This window comes from Oncorhynchus mykiss, chromosome 9 (genome assembly GCF_013265735.2).
Source record: "Oncorhynchus mykiss isolate Arlee chromosome 9, USDA_OmykA_1.1, whole genome shotgun sequence".
In the NCBI taxonomy this organism is placed as follows: domain Eukaryota; kingdom Metazoa; phylum Chordata; class Actinopteri; order Salmoniformes; family Salmonidae; genus Oncorhynchus; species Oncorhynchus mykiss.
Window position 1 is genome coordinate 45,541,426 of NC_048573.1, and position 13,220 is coordinate 45,554,645.

A 13,220-nucleotide genomic window follows, 5' to 3' on the forward strand; every position below is an offset into this window, starting at 1 on the left:
ACCTTTTGACAGACTCCGCAAAATTGGAAACAGACTTGGGGTTTGATGTGTAGCGTTGTGATATTCTTCTTGTGTTTTAATTAACATATGTATAAGTGCCATAATGGGGCAGTTTCCCTTACACAGATTAAGCCAAGTCCTGGACTAAAAAGCACTTTAAATTAGATGCTACGCTTAATCTGGATCTGGGGAACTGCCCCAATATTTGAACTCTTATTAAGGGATAATTGTTATTAAGTATTTTTTTGTCATATTGTGTATGCCTCTTTGGCACATGCGTGCATGTGGGGTCAGCCAGCACTAAGTTAAATGAAAGTCATACTGTCTGGGAGTCAGCTGGTTTTAGGCTGCGCAAAGAACAGCAGACTAGTCACAAGTCCTGTTTGAGGGGAGGGGTGTGTCTGAGTTCTTAGACTGTCTGTATGGAACAGACAAACACACATTCTCTTGCTCTCACACACACAGTTCTGTTCTCTTCATGACCCATCAAAGCAGTTTCCCAACTGACTAATAAAAGCAGGGTTTCACAGAGACCGAGCAACTTTTCTCACGCTTGAAACCTGTGTCTATCTAGAGCTATACTGCTCTTGCTGCGTTGAATGGCGTCCTGAGTCTCTCGCTCTGCCTACTACTGTGAGTGATACCACCATTGAGATGATGTGCTGCGATTGAATGAAAACAGTGGGATTAAGATTGTATGGTGTCAGTAATGGGTTAGTTTGTGTAGTAGGATGTAGAAATCTGTTTGGTTGAGAAAGCGTGGGTTTTTAAGACGATGTGATTTGTATAGTGGTTGTGTGTGTGTGTGGGGGGGCTTTTTGAACAGGAGGTTGACTTAGTGATTAATAGTGGAATTTGGAGTTTGCACATGATTATGTGATCTGTGTATACACTTATGTATGTGTTAGGGACTGCTCTGACAGGACCCCTTCCTGTCCCAGGGGGTATGTGGTGGTTCCAGAGGGGGGTATGTGCCCTCCCTGCAGCCCTGGTCACCTGGTCCTTGGCCACCTTTGTCGTCAGCTATGTCACCGCTGTGCTGCTGGGCCACGTCGACCTACTAGTGCCCTACATCAGGTACTGGACCAGGGCCTGCCAAACTGTGTGTGTGTAGGGCGAATCCTAACTTCCACTTAGTCATGCATTGATGTCTGAAGTTGGGATTCGCTCCTATGAGAGGAAGATGAGATGCTTTTGGACAGTGCACCACAGTCGAGACAACTTCTGGTTTGTGCTATAAATAATTACAGGATGATTCCAATACCAAAAGGTTTGAAGAACGCAAAAAAAAAAGTTTACCCAGTAACGGAAAGGTTGCTGGTTCGAATCCCCGAGCCGACCTAGGTGATAATTCTGACAATGTGCACTTGACCCTAATTGCTCCGGATAAGAGCCTCTGCTAAATGACTAAAATGTTGCCCTTTTGGTCCTGTGTATAACAGAGATGATTGTGGTGTTTCCTTACAGTGATGCCAGCGCAGTGGTTCCGGAACGCTGTGTCTTTGGGTTCATGCTGAGCATCTCTTCCTTTTTAGGTAAAACAAAATGGACACACCATATCAGGTATAATAGTTAAGTGGTCCCAAAATAAAAGGGGAATGCAAACTCCTTTCACTACAATTTAGTGGCTGAAAATATTAAAGTGAGTGACAGTTTGCAGGACGACTACGTCTCCTCTGTGACCTAGTTCAACACGCAGCTCAAACACTGACTTGATTGTATTCCAGGTTCAACATTTCCAGGGATTTGTCATGGTTGGAGAAAGAGTGCCCTTGAATGTCAGCCAATGAAATGACTGCTACATACAAATCTAGTTTCATGGATGTTATTTGTGAAGCAAAAAGTATGTTGGCCCTGTCAGACCTAGCAGGGGATTGTGGACGAATTAGTGTGATCTATGTGGTTTCGTTGTTAAATCAGTTAAGTGGGGATTTTTGTCAGTGGTTCACACATGAAAGACCAAGTAAGAATCCCTTAAATTCATATTATGTTAACTCCTACCCAAATAATGTTGTTGAATCATCCGCGGGTCGTAATTGTGGTCAAAATTAAAACTCCACCTCAAACAGACAGTTTAAAAAATGCTTGCCATTTCCTCATGATCTGGCCAATCAGTGGACTACTCGCATACATTTTATTCATGATTTATACGCCCACACCATTCCAACACAAAATCTTGTTTTGAACATACTTGAAGATGACGATGTTGTAATCGCTCCGCCATTTCCTGGTTGCAAAAATTGTAGTTTGTGACAAAGCAAGTAGTACAATGATTTATACACTATCTAAAACGCGGTGAAATATATTTTCCATAACCAGCTGTCGGAAACTGGTGTACAAAGCCGGAAGTAAATTACGCAAAAACGAAATTTAAGAAGGTGAAGCATAGAAATAGCACACAGAACAGATCTATTGCCTCTTAGACTTGCTTTCAATTAATGATCTATAACACGTGAATTTGGCCAGGTCACCCAAAAAGTTACTTATTTCAGCTTTAATTGCCATTTTTTGGGAAGGAAAACGTTCACTCATTGTAATTTGTAATATTTTATCAATCTGGAGACACTGGACAGTTACTTTAAAGCACACACTTCCCATTAATCTTGTGTCCATCCCTCTATATGTGGTTGACCCTACAGGTGTAGCCACTGTCTATGTGCGATACAAGCAGGTCCAGGCTCTGGCACTAGGGGGCGAGCTTAAACTGCATCGACTTAACTGTGCTGGCATGGTCCTGGGTATCATGAGCTCAGTGGGCATGTGCGTCGTCGCCAACTTCCAGGTACATACAGCGTTGCCTACCCCACTTTTCCATTATAACTATCCTCTTATATAAATACCCAATTCCAAATCAACCCCTACCCCCTATAAGCAATAATTTTGCCATATAGCTTACACTTATCAAACCCTCTCAGATCTAGCATAGGGGGTAAGGAATGGGTCGATTTGGAATTGGACGAAAGAGCCAGCTGTCAGTGTTGAGAAGGAACACACACACACATTTCAGTGTTCTGAACTCTTCACTGTTCTCTGAATGATGATGGGCATATCACATTTGCTCCCTCTTTCTCACCTCTTGAGTCAAAGACCCTGGATTTTCATCCTTCTGGAAAGTGTGAAAGCTTGGGTCGGGTATGAAATCCATTACCACCTCTGCCCTTTTGCAGAAAACCACCATCGTGTCAGTGCACCTGCTGGGGGCGGGGCTGACCTTTGGCTGCGGGACGCTCTACATCCTGGTTCAGACGGGGGTGTCATACCACATGCAGCCTCGCTTCCACGGCCGAGACATCCTGTGGGCGCGCACCGCCGTGGGGCTGTGGACAATGGCCAGCGTCATCATCTGTATCCTTCACCATACTAGTCTGACTCTGGAGCACACACAGAGCAGTGTACAAAGGGAAGTTGCAGACATTGACACATTAGAAGGGGATACAACAGTGGGGAACTGAATTGATTTTGGATGAAAACAACTGTGAAAGCATTGCATTTTGGGGATACTTGGACCACCTGTAGGACCAGTTTCCTGGGCTCAAATTAAGTCTACTCCTGGACTAAAAAGCATGCTCATTGGTTTGGGGAAACCGACTCAGTCCTCATTTAAAATCTGATACTGTATTGAAGTGTTATGTCTGTCCCTCAATAATATGACTACATCTTCCACTGCTGCAGTTCTAGCCCTTGACCCTTTCGCCCTCTCTCAGCGTTTGTGTCATCAGCCATTCTGTATGATGACCTACCAGGCGTGGACGTAGATAGAAAAATACGCTGGAGACCAGAAGAAACGGTGGGCAAACATCAGGGTCCTCTACACTGTGATCCTACTAAATATTATAAGATTGGAAATAGTGGCTACTAGTTTGTTCTATGTAGAGATTGTTGTCCAGCAGCACCCAAGTACAATGTGAAGTACGTACAAATACATATGAGGCAAGTAGGAATGCTACTTCCTACTAAAGTACTAGAACATGGAGATCCTTTTCTAATATGGCTCAGCAGGAGACCATAATATCCCTTTGTCCATTATCATTTCCATAAAAATGCTACTATATTGGTTGGTATTTTACTAATTGAACTTAAATCATAGTCGCTCAAATTACCTTTGTCAACTGTTTGAGTTTGTTTCTAATGGTTTCCTCTGGGGTCAATGGTGCCATATCTTGCAGGGTTACACAGCCCATCTGGTCAGTGCTGTGGCTGAGTGGTGTCTGGCCTTCTCCTTTATCTGCTTCTTCCTCACTTACATCCGAGATTTCCAGGTAGTCTTCCTGCTCTCCCCAATGGCAAAGCAAAATAAACACTACAATTGCAAGACTTCATTCTCAGATCTGTTTTGTATAACAAATTACATTTGTATGAGTAGAGCTGAATGTGATACATTTAATATGTTACAGCTCATTCTCAGTTGTTTCATCAGCTAAGGAAGATGGGTTGAATGGCTTCTCACCATAGAAGTCTCAGGTGTATTCATGTTCTTTGCTCCCCAGAAAATCCAGTTGCGGGTACAAGTTGTCATGCAGAGTAATCACCTGTACGACTATGCCCATTACGACGTGAGAGAGCATGCCCACCATGGAGAGCACTCGCCACTGCTGGCTGGGAGCATCTGACTACACTGCCCCTTTGTGTCCACACTGTAGTCCCACCCCAGGAAAAGCATCTTTGTGCCCCGAAATGACTTCCCTTCTTCATCTCTTGCTAAATGGAAGGGTTGAATAGGCTGGAACAATAATGCATTTGCCCACGCGATTTGGGGTCTGTGATTTAAGGAAAGGAGGCAAGAGGATGCCATTGGAGACTCAGCACTTCATTGACTGAACAACTGTGTTGTGTTCATTACATCACACAATGGAAAATTTGTTTCCTTATTGGACCAGTCCAGGCAGTCCCTCCCTGCTTCAGTTTGGTGCCTAATGAACACAAGTAAAGATATTTAGTGGGTCAAAATGTTAATTGAAAGTGTGATGCATCAGCTTTGATTTGACTTACGGTCCATGAGTTAGCTTTTGCTGGAAACATTTCTGGTATTTTACTTTTCTACAAATAAATCTGTTTTTAATGACTTGTCAATCTCCCACACTGACCTCTTTTGTGCATGTATGCACACACATGCTTATTTAGCAACTTCATTCTTGAACCTGACTGAAAAAAACCAGGAAAGTTGGCGTGAAGGTTCAAAGATTCAGTCTTTATTAGAATTTTTTTCTGCTTAATAATAGCAGGTTCAGATGGTGACAGATTTGAGCCCAACACTCATTCTAACAAGTGGTCTTGTCAACCGTCTATCATATACAGTAGCAACACATAAAATACCCACTGTTACCCCAATACATAAAACTATAAATACAAATGATTCACTTCCAATATTTACATCTCAAATCTATTATCACATCTACAGTAAATCCCTTATATACACAATCAGCCTCGTTTACAGTGTATTCACAAGACACTATCTCTTCTTTGCCTTCTCTCTTTTCTTCTTTTCCTGGTATTCAACAATCTTTTTGTGGAAAATCCCTGAAAAGATGAGGGGGTGATGATAAATGAGTAAATTAAGCGAACAAGAGGCATGTTATCCCCCAAGAACAACCCGGCCTCATTACCTTAAATTTAGATATGTTATATAGCTTTCAAATTCTCATGTTATGCAAGTATGTATTAAAGCTCTCACCTTGCTGGGGGCTCGCTGGCTGCTGCTGCTCCAACTCTTGGATAAACAGGTCAAACATCTGGGTCTGGAGGAACTTCTTGACAAAGTGCCGCGTGGTCTTGGACTCGATGGCCTTGTAGAAGGCCCTGCTCTGAAACACCCCCGGCTGCCCGCTTCCTTTCCGCGTCACGTATGAGGCAAAATGGCCGACAGTCTTCACGAAGAAGGGCAGGAAGGCTTCCGAGACTACCGTGTTCAGCTCCTCCACAGCTGCGTGGGAAAAGGTACACACACGATTAGCCACAGTCCAGGTGGTTTCAACCAAGGTGTGTTATTTGGCCGTGCTCGAGAGCCATAACGTCGACCTTGAGTGTGATCAACCAGTCTCTTATGATGACATGTTAATTTTCCTAAACCTCACATTACTTTGAAAGGATCGAAGAGAGCATAAAACAATCTATATTCAAAGGTTAAAGTTAATTCATCAGTATGGCCATCTGCACACCTGATGTGGTGCTGTAGGTGAAAAAGAGCAATGCAATCTCTAGAATAAATAAATAAAATACCCCATGCAACAGCTCTTTTTCCTCTTGCAAAAACATTGATGGAAAACCTATTTTCCAATTGTGAAATCAACTAAACAAATGCACAACATCTTATAAAGCTGTTTTCCCTTTCACATTTGTTCAGGCATTTGTTTCAAAGGCTGATATCAAAATATACTCACTGGCTTCTTCTTTCCGATTTCTTAGTGCCTGCAGTATTTCATCTTGGAGCTTAGGGGGCAGAATAGACTTCTCATCTCCGCTCTATAAAACAGTTGCAATATTCAATGGCATGACAAAGCAAAACTCCCATTTCCCCTCATAATATTAAGTGCAAAACAGTACAAATAACAAACTAAATTAATTCAAAAAGAGCATACAAGGCATAAAATTTGACTTTTTTTTTTTAAACGCACATTTAGGCCATTGCTCCACTCTCGAGACTACACACTTACTCGAACTAGGAAAGTGTCCCCCTTATCCTCTGACAAGTCCACAACAAGCAGCTGTGTTGGGGAAAACAGAGCCTACAATCATTATTCCAACACCAATCCATCACTATTACTACCAAGACTCCCAAACTTCCCATCCAGTCATTCAGGGGCTCTTTCTCAATATTTCCTTGATTCCTCGCCTCCTCCTCAAAATGCATTGGAGGTCTGAGGCTAGGGACCTTGGACCATCTCCTCCAATACATTGTGAAGGAGGCGAGGAATCAAGGAAATCAATTGAGATAGCGCCAAGGTCTGATCCAGGAACAACCCCATTGCCCCTACCCCTTCCTGTGCTTTCAGTCAAATAGGATAGCAGACTTCTATCCAGTCTTTTCAGATATATACATGGGGTTTAGGTGTTGTTTCTGGACAGGGCCCATGTCATTAATTCTACGTTTGACATTTAACTGGTAATGTGCTAACTTTGTTGTAGTCTCACTATTTATTTTAAAAGCCTGGGGGAGAAGAATTTTATTGTTTGTGTAGTGTGACAGGTGAAAGCCGTATTTTGTTATGATTGTTAAGTATGAATTTAACTGTTAGGAAATTAAATAAATAAAAAATAATCACAGGGCCATCCGTCCAAATCTCGTCTCGTTGACGCAACTATTAGAAGTCCCTATTGGAGTTTTGTGTTTTAATGTCTGGCAGTGAACGCTCACATTTGATTGGCTCTGAGAAGACATGCCATATCCCCTCAGTAGAGGCATTTCACTTTTATTGTTTTGTCCGTGCCTCTTTTCCTACCATCTAGGACAAAAGTTTTAGTAGCCTATGCAGTGTTATTGTCCCCCACAATGAAATCGGGGAGGGGACTGTGAATCTGTCTCCGTCCGTTTCTATCTTAGTCACACGCAATATCTCTAGACAGCACTGGGACGATTTTGACGAAACTTGGGTGAATGATGCCATAGAGATCCGGCATTAACAAAATGACACGGATCGGCCTAAGGCAGTGGCTATGGTAATGAACTGAAATGTGTTAGTCACATAACTCAATTGGCCTAGGGGGAGGGGCTGCATCATTCGTGGGGGACGACATGTTTACTATTGCCTTTTTTTTTTTGTATCTTATGTTAGGCACCTTGTTGCAAGTCAGTCAAATGTTCAGAAACCACCTCTGTTTGGAGTTTGACCAATGCAAAAATATGTGATTGGTTTGAGAAGTGGGAATTCATCATTAGAGTTAATCTAGATTCTACCATACTCCACCCCTTTTTTGTGTGTTTTCCTGCCAACAACTTCCCCAGGCTTTCGTAACGAACGTGAGCGAAGCTGGTGTGTCGAAGCCAACATTTCTGTAACATTATCACAGGTGGGGGTGACTCACGTCGCTCTGGTCCGTGACCTGTTCCAGGAGCCGCTTCTGCACTCCCAGCAGGTAGGGGGTGGGGGCCATGACCACGTCAATGAGGATCTCGGGGACGATGGAGATGAAGGTGTGCTGCCAGGTGAAGGGGTAGAGCAGGGCAACCACGGCGTGGATCACCTGGGACAGGGTGCTGAGGAGAGACAGAAGTTAGACTTATTCAGTGCGTGTGTGTATGTGTCAGCGGAACCAGTTCAAGGAACAGAGCCGAAAAACAAAAGTCACCCATACTGTTCTAGAACAGAAATTTTATTTTAAAAGCATGAGAACCGGGTAACAACGTTATTTTAAAGTTCCAAGCTTTTTTTTCTAGTCCCCCCCCAAAAAAGCGCCTTTGCAAAGCCCTCCCTCTGTCACTCAGAAATGTATTCCAGTGTCTGCCTGCCAGTTGAAAATCTTTGATAGTGTACGCTTAGACTACCTGCCCCTCCCCATCCAAAGCATAGGCTACTATACTGACGTTACGAGCGTTATTCAGAAGATAGAGATGTTTTTTATTAGCTTGAGATGAATGGATTAACTTTTTCAAATCTAGTTAAGGATACCATAGGCCTAGATATCGCGTTTCACGTTGGGAACAAAAAAAAAATGTAAGACAAGCACGCTTGTTAGCTCAAAGGACATTCAAAGTTCCTCCATAAAAGCCGCTCCTCCTAGGTATAATTCAATGATTGGTGAAGTAATTTAACGAGGTAAATGTAAAAAAAAAAACAGTGCAACAGAACGACAAAAATAGAGGTTTTGTTCAAAATGAAACGACAATTGAAAAATAATTTTGTTCCAACCCCTGGTATGTGTGTCACTGTGTGAACTTCTAATACCCCCTTGAAGCTTCTTATTGTGATTTTAGGTTTTTATTTCTGAGTGGTCCTCAACGTGTAAGGAGCATCTCGATTCATATGCAATGACGTTTTTATAATAGGCTCCCATTGACAGAGTTGGTGCATTCGTCTCAGACGACTATGTTGATTTGACTAGTAAGTAATAACCCGTGTGTCTGTGCGTGCAGTACCTGAGCTCCTCCGCTATGAAGACGATGCGTCGCTCCATAACAGCGGCAGCGAACACGAGCAGGACCTCCTCATCGGTCAAGCAGCGAAAGAGTGTGCGGAAGTCCACATGCTCTAGCCACGAGTCCAGCGGCCGCGTCAGACTGATGATCTAGATGGGAGAGAGTCAACTCTTTATCTACACGTCACCATTGTTGCCAACATGTTATGTACAAGTAAATGTTACCACCGTCACCAACTTGTTATATACACCAAAGCAATACAAAGTTGATTTACTAACGGATTTCATTTCATGAAAATTGAGGCAAGCGAGCAGGGAAAATAACTGACCCCATGGAGATTTTAGCCTCTTAATAATGTTGGCTTGACTCTTGGTATAATGGCTAGGGTTTTGGAATGGAAGTCACAGGGACCAGCGTTTGAGTGCCGGTAGACATTACACCCTAATTAACTACAACGGTATCAGTAGTGGGATAGCACCATTGAAAGTATGTCCCGGCGGAGTTTGAGACACAGTTTATTTTTCAGAATGAGTGTGCTTGCTAAAATATATAGCAGTTTAACTAAAGTAATCAGACCTAAACATACAGATAATATACAGCAACCACTAAACAAATAGTGTGCGTGGGGGTTAACTGGGGAAAAAAGGGCCTGAGAAATGGAATGTTGCAGGATAGGATTGGAACATCTCACCTCAGTAATACCTCTCCTATTTCAATGCAGTGTGTGTGTGTGTGTGTGTGTAATTATGACAACATCCGGAGGACGTTCTTCAACCTATCAAAGCTCTTGCAGCATGAACAGAGAGCAAGAGGGAGACATAATGGGCATGGCATTCACCACACTATAAATAATCTCAAGTGAAAACTCAAAGTTAGGGAACCCTGCTCTATGAAAACGCTTGTCTTCGCCGGCTTAACATTGATGTTCGCTGTGTGTGTGTGTGTCACCAGCATTATTCCAGGAAAATAGGATGTTTCCTTTTCATTTCAGTAAATACATCTTCAACTGATGACATTGTGTCTTCTTTTTCACTAGCTGTCTGTGTTCCTTGTCTTGCGCTGTGTCCGACTAGCTTTGTGCATCTTGTTAGTCTTGTCTCCTCACTTTAATGTCTCCATCCCTCTCTAGTGGTGGGCTTATCATTATTTTCTGTAGCTTGGAAGGTGAGTACCCTTCACCCAGGGGTGTATTCATTAGTCGCAAACCATAGCAAAACCTTTTACTTTTTGCAACAGAAACAATTTTTTGTAAGATCCTTCCCGTTCTCTTTGGTTCCTACTGAATACACCCAGCCCTTCTCTTCTCCTGGCCTGGATGATCACATTAGTGACAGGGCCTGGGTAGGTGTCTACCATAGTGCTCCCCCCCCCCCCCCCCCCCCCCCCCCCCCCCCCCCCACATGTCATTCATAAAAATAGTGAATAATTTAAAAAGTTATCCTTTTAAGATAAATCTATTCACGTCACCAAATAATTTATTATAAGAACACACTGTTTTGCAATGAAGGTCTACAGTAGCCTCAACAGCATTCTGCAGGGTAGCACCAAGGTGTAGCAGGAGGACAACTAGCTTCCGTCCTCTTTTGGGTACATTGACTTCAATACAAAACCTAGGAGACTCATAGTTCTCACCCCCTTCCATAGACTTACACAGTAATTATGACAACTTCCGGAGGACATCCTCCAATCTATCAGAGCTCTTGCAGCATGAACTGACATGTTGTCTACTCAATCAAAGGGTCAGAGAATGAATCTAGTACTGAAAGCATAAGCTGCAGCCAGGTAGCACTGCAGTGCATAAAATATGGTGAGTACTTGACTCAGAGAGAGAAAGACAATAGTTGAACAACTTAATTTCTTCAAACATAAGAAGCAAGAGAGCTATATTTTGTCACTTTTTACTGACTATAACTATCCAACACGAACTCTTCCAAGTCAAGGTTAGCTTTTGGTTTTACAAATGTATTGCCACTGGGGCCCACCGGTCTAACTGCTAAACTGCTTACTGACTCTGTAATGAATGATTGTACCGGGTTAGTTCTATTACCTATGTTGAGTATGACGTTATATCGTTTGGCTTGCATTTTTTTTCCCGCCTGGTCAGCTGACATGTGCATTGAAGTCCACAAGTGAAGGGATAAGGTGAGGAGGAGAGTGTGTAGATGCGAGAAGGAATACAACGTGGTTGCTATGAAAGTGAACTGTGTTTACGTGTAATCAGGGGTGTATTCATTCTGTCGATTTTGTAATAACAAAATACCACCCTGCATACCACTGCTGGCTTGCTTCTGGTCAGTTCCTGGATGGGAGACCAGATGCTGCTGGAAGTGGTGTTGGAGGGCCAGTAGGAGGCACTCTTCCCTCTGGTCTAAAAAAATAATATCCCAATGTCCCAGGGCACACTGCCCTGTGTAGGGGGACGTTAAACGGGTGTCCTGACTCTCTGAGGTCATTAAAGATCCCATGGCACTTATCGTAAGAGTAGGGGTGTTAAACCCGGTGTCCTGGCTAAAATTCACAATCTGGCCCTCAAACCATCACGGTCACCTAATAATCCCCAGCTTACAATTGGCTCATTCATCCCCCTCCTCTCCCCTGTAACTATTCCCCAGGTTGTTGCTGCAAATGAGAACGTGTTCTCAGTCAAGATGAATAAAAATAACGTTTCGCAAACGGAATGAAACTGGGATAAACATACCCAAATTTGTCCAATAGAAACACTTGTTTGCAACTGTTGGACTAATGATTACGCCCTAGATCCGCTAGATGCAGGCATGAGTGTGCAACGCGGTATTGAATGTGTCACTGTCTGTCCATGTGTCACTGTCGGTCACCTCAAATCTCAATGGACTTGTGTGTACATTGTAAACTTTCATTCATAGGCTAGGTTGTAGCAACCTCATTATGGGTATAGGGAAAATTTGGAGTATCATGTAGTTGCCTAAACCTATATGTTACATTGAACTGGGTGAATGGAATATGAATAACAGTCATCCAATATGCTGTAACAGAAATAAGGCCATGCTCATAATAAAAAAAATATTATCCTCCCTCATCTTAAATGAAACTGACCGCTACTGCTATCAATGTGGATGTTTCTCAACTCGTGGAACTGTGTGTGCTGGTTTTCATGACATCTAATTACAACCAATTATTCCAATCCTAACATTTTGCTACAGTGTTCCCAAATGAATATGACCCAGGTCTCAAGGAACAGCATGTCATTGTGCTATGCCAACTTAGCCATGTGGCTACATCGGACACATCAGGGTGCTAACCTCAGTGCCTTTGTCGGGGATGAAGCTCTTGATCTTGACTGTGTTGCCCGGGGCGGGGAACGCCGCCTCCCTCAGGCTTTGCATGAACGGGTAGATCATCGCCATGGAGATCTGGCGCCGCTTCTCCACCTCGTCAAAGATCTATGTTAGAGAAAGACAGGAATAATCTAACTCTGATATATCATGTGATTTTGCACCACTGGAATAAAATAATTAGCCTACACAATTTCCCGGGTGACCTTTTTCAAGGCAGAGACTGACAAACCACAGTAAATGGTGTGGCAGTAATAAGTATATGATGAACTGTGGGGCTTAGTGTTTCCAGTAGCCTACGGGACAGTTTGGTGGTGGTGGTGATGATGTGTGTCAATATTCACTTCACAAGACTTGGGGCACCACTGAAAGGCAGCAAATTATGAACAAAACAAATACAGCGACTTGGATCAAAGACAGGGGCTAATGATAAAGGGCCACTAAGGGAGAGAACGTATGAACTGTGCTGCAAATAGGGCATTTCAAAACCCAAAGGCCAGTCTAAGAGGCTCATACTCGATGCAGAGTAATTTGCTAGTACCATAACACACTGTTATATAAACACAGTAGTTATGAGAAATTCAATTTCACACCGATTAGCGTTACGAACGGCTGTCAGATTTACAAGAGGTCCCCATCACTTTCAGTTCCACGTCAGTGGAGGAGTGTCTTCTTCTTGTCGTTTTTGTAGAGAAGTTATGAGCTGTTGACATTTTCAAGGGAGTACTGGGATAAGTGAGAGCTATCTTTTCTCTTTAAAGAGAAAGTACACTTCATGAAAGACAAGAGTTGCCATTTCCTCAAGAATGTTTTAAAGTTTATTAGCTGGTTAATTAAGA

General features: G+C 42.9%; 2 protein-coding genes across 8 annotated transcripts in view; one reads left to right on the forward strand and one right to left on the reverse strand.

Moving 5' to 3' along the window:
* Window positions 1-17: 17 nt before the first annotated feature.
* Window positions 18-5,068, forward strand: LOC110532198 (DNA damage-regulated autophagy modulator protein 2). 4 transcript variants are annotated; one of them, XM_021615888.2, is made up of 8 exons: window positions 18-633; window positions 942-1,077; window positions 1,468-1,535; window positions 2,640-2,782; window positions 3,168-3,345; window positions 3,705-3,787; window positions 4,167-4,259; window positions 4,488-5,068. In XM_021615888.2, exons 2-8 carry the CDS (start codon window positions 947-949, stop codon window positions 4,608-4,610), a joined length of 819 nt encoding a protein of 272 aa, XP_021471563.1. In that variant the 5' UTR covers window positions 18-633; window positions 942-946; the 3' UTR covers window positions 4,611-5,068. The 4 variants fall into 4 exon arrangements, with proteins under 4 accessions (XP_021471563.1, XP_036844029.1, XP_036844028.1 ...); XM_036988134.1 differs by lacking the exon at window positions 4,167-4,259; XM_036988133.1 differs by lacking the exon at window positions 4,488-5,068 and having other exon boundaries at window positions 909-1,077; window positions 4,167-4,481.
* A 99-nt stretch (window positions 5,069-5,167) lies between these two features.
* The window catches only part of LOC110532196 (DENN domain-containing protein 2D), a 34,384-nt gene continuing 26,331 nt past the window's right edge, over window positions 5,168-13,220 (reverse strand). For all 4 annotated transcript variants that reach the window (XM_021615884.2, XM_021615885.2, XM_036988135.1 and 1 more), the window contains 7 exons: window positions 12,349-12,489; window positions 9,071-9,219; window positions 8,020-8,191; window positions 6,651-6,701; window positions 6,378-6,459; window positions 5,672-5,920; window positions 5,168-5,517 (listed from right to left, as the gene is read on the reverse strand). In XM_021615884.2, coding sequence (XP_021471559.1) covers window positions 5,450-5,517; window positions 5,672-5,920; window positions 6,378-6,459; window positions 6,651-6,701; window positions 8,020-8,191; window positions 9,071-9,219; window positions 12,349-12,489 — 912 coding nt within the window. In that variant the 3' untranslated portion in view covers window positions 5,168-5,449. The remainder of the gene's footprint in view (window positions 5,518-5,671; window positions 5,921-6,377; window positions 6,460-6,650; window positions 6,702-8,019; window positions 8,192-9,070; window positions 9,220-12,348; window positions 12,490-13,220) is intronic.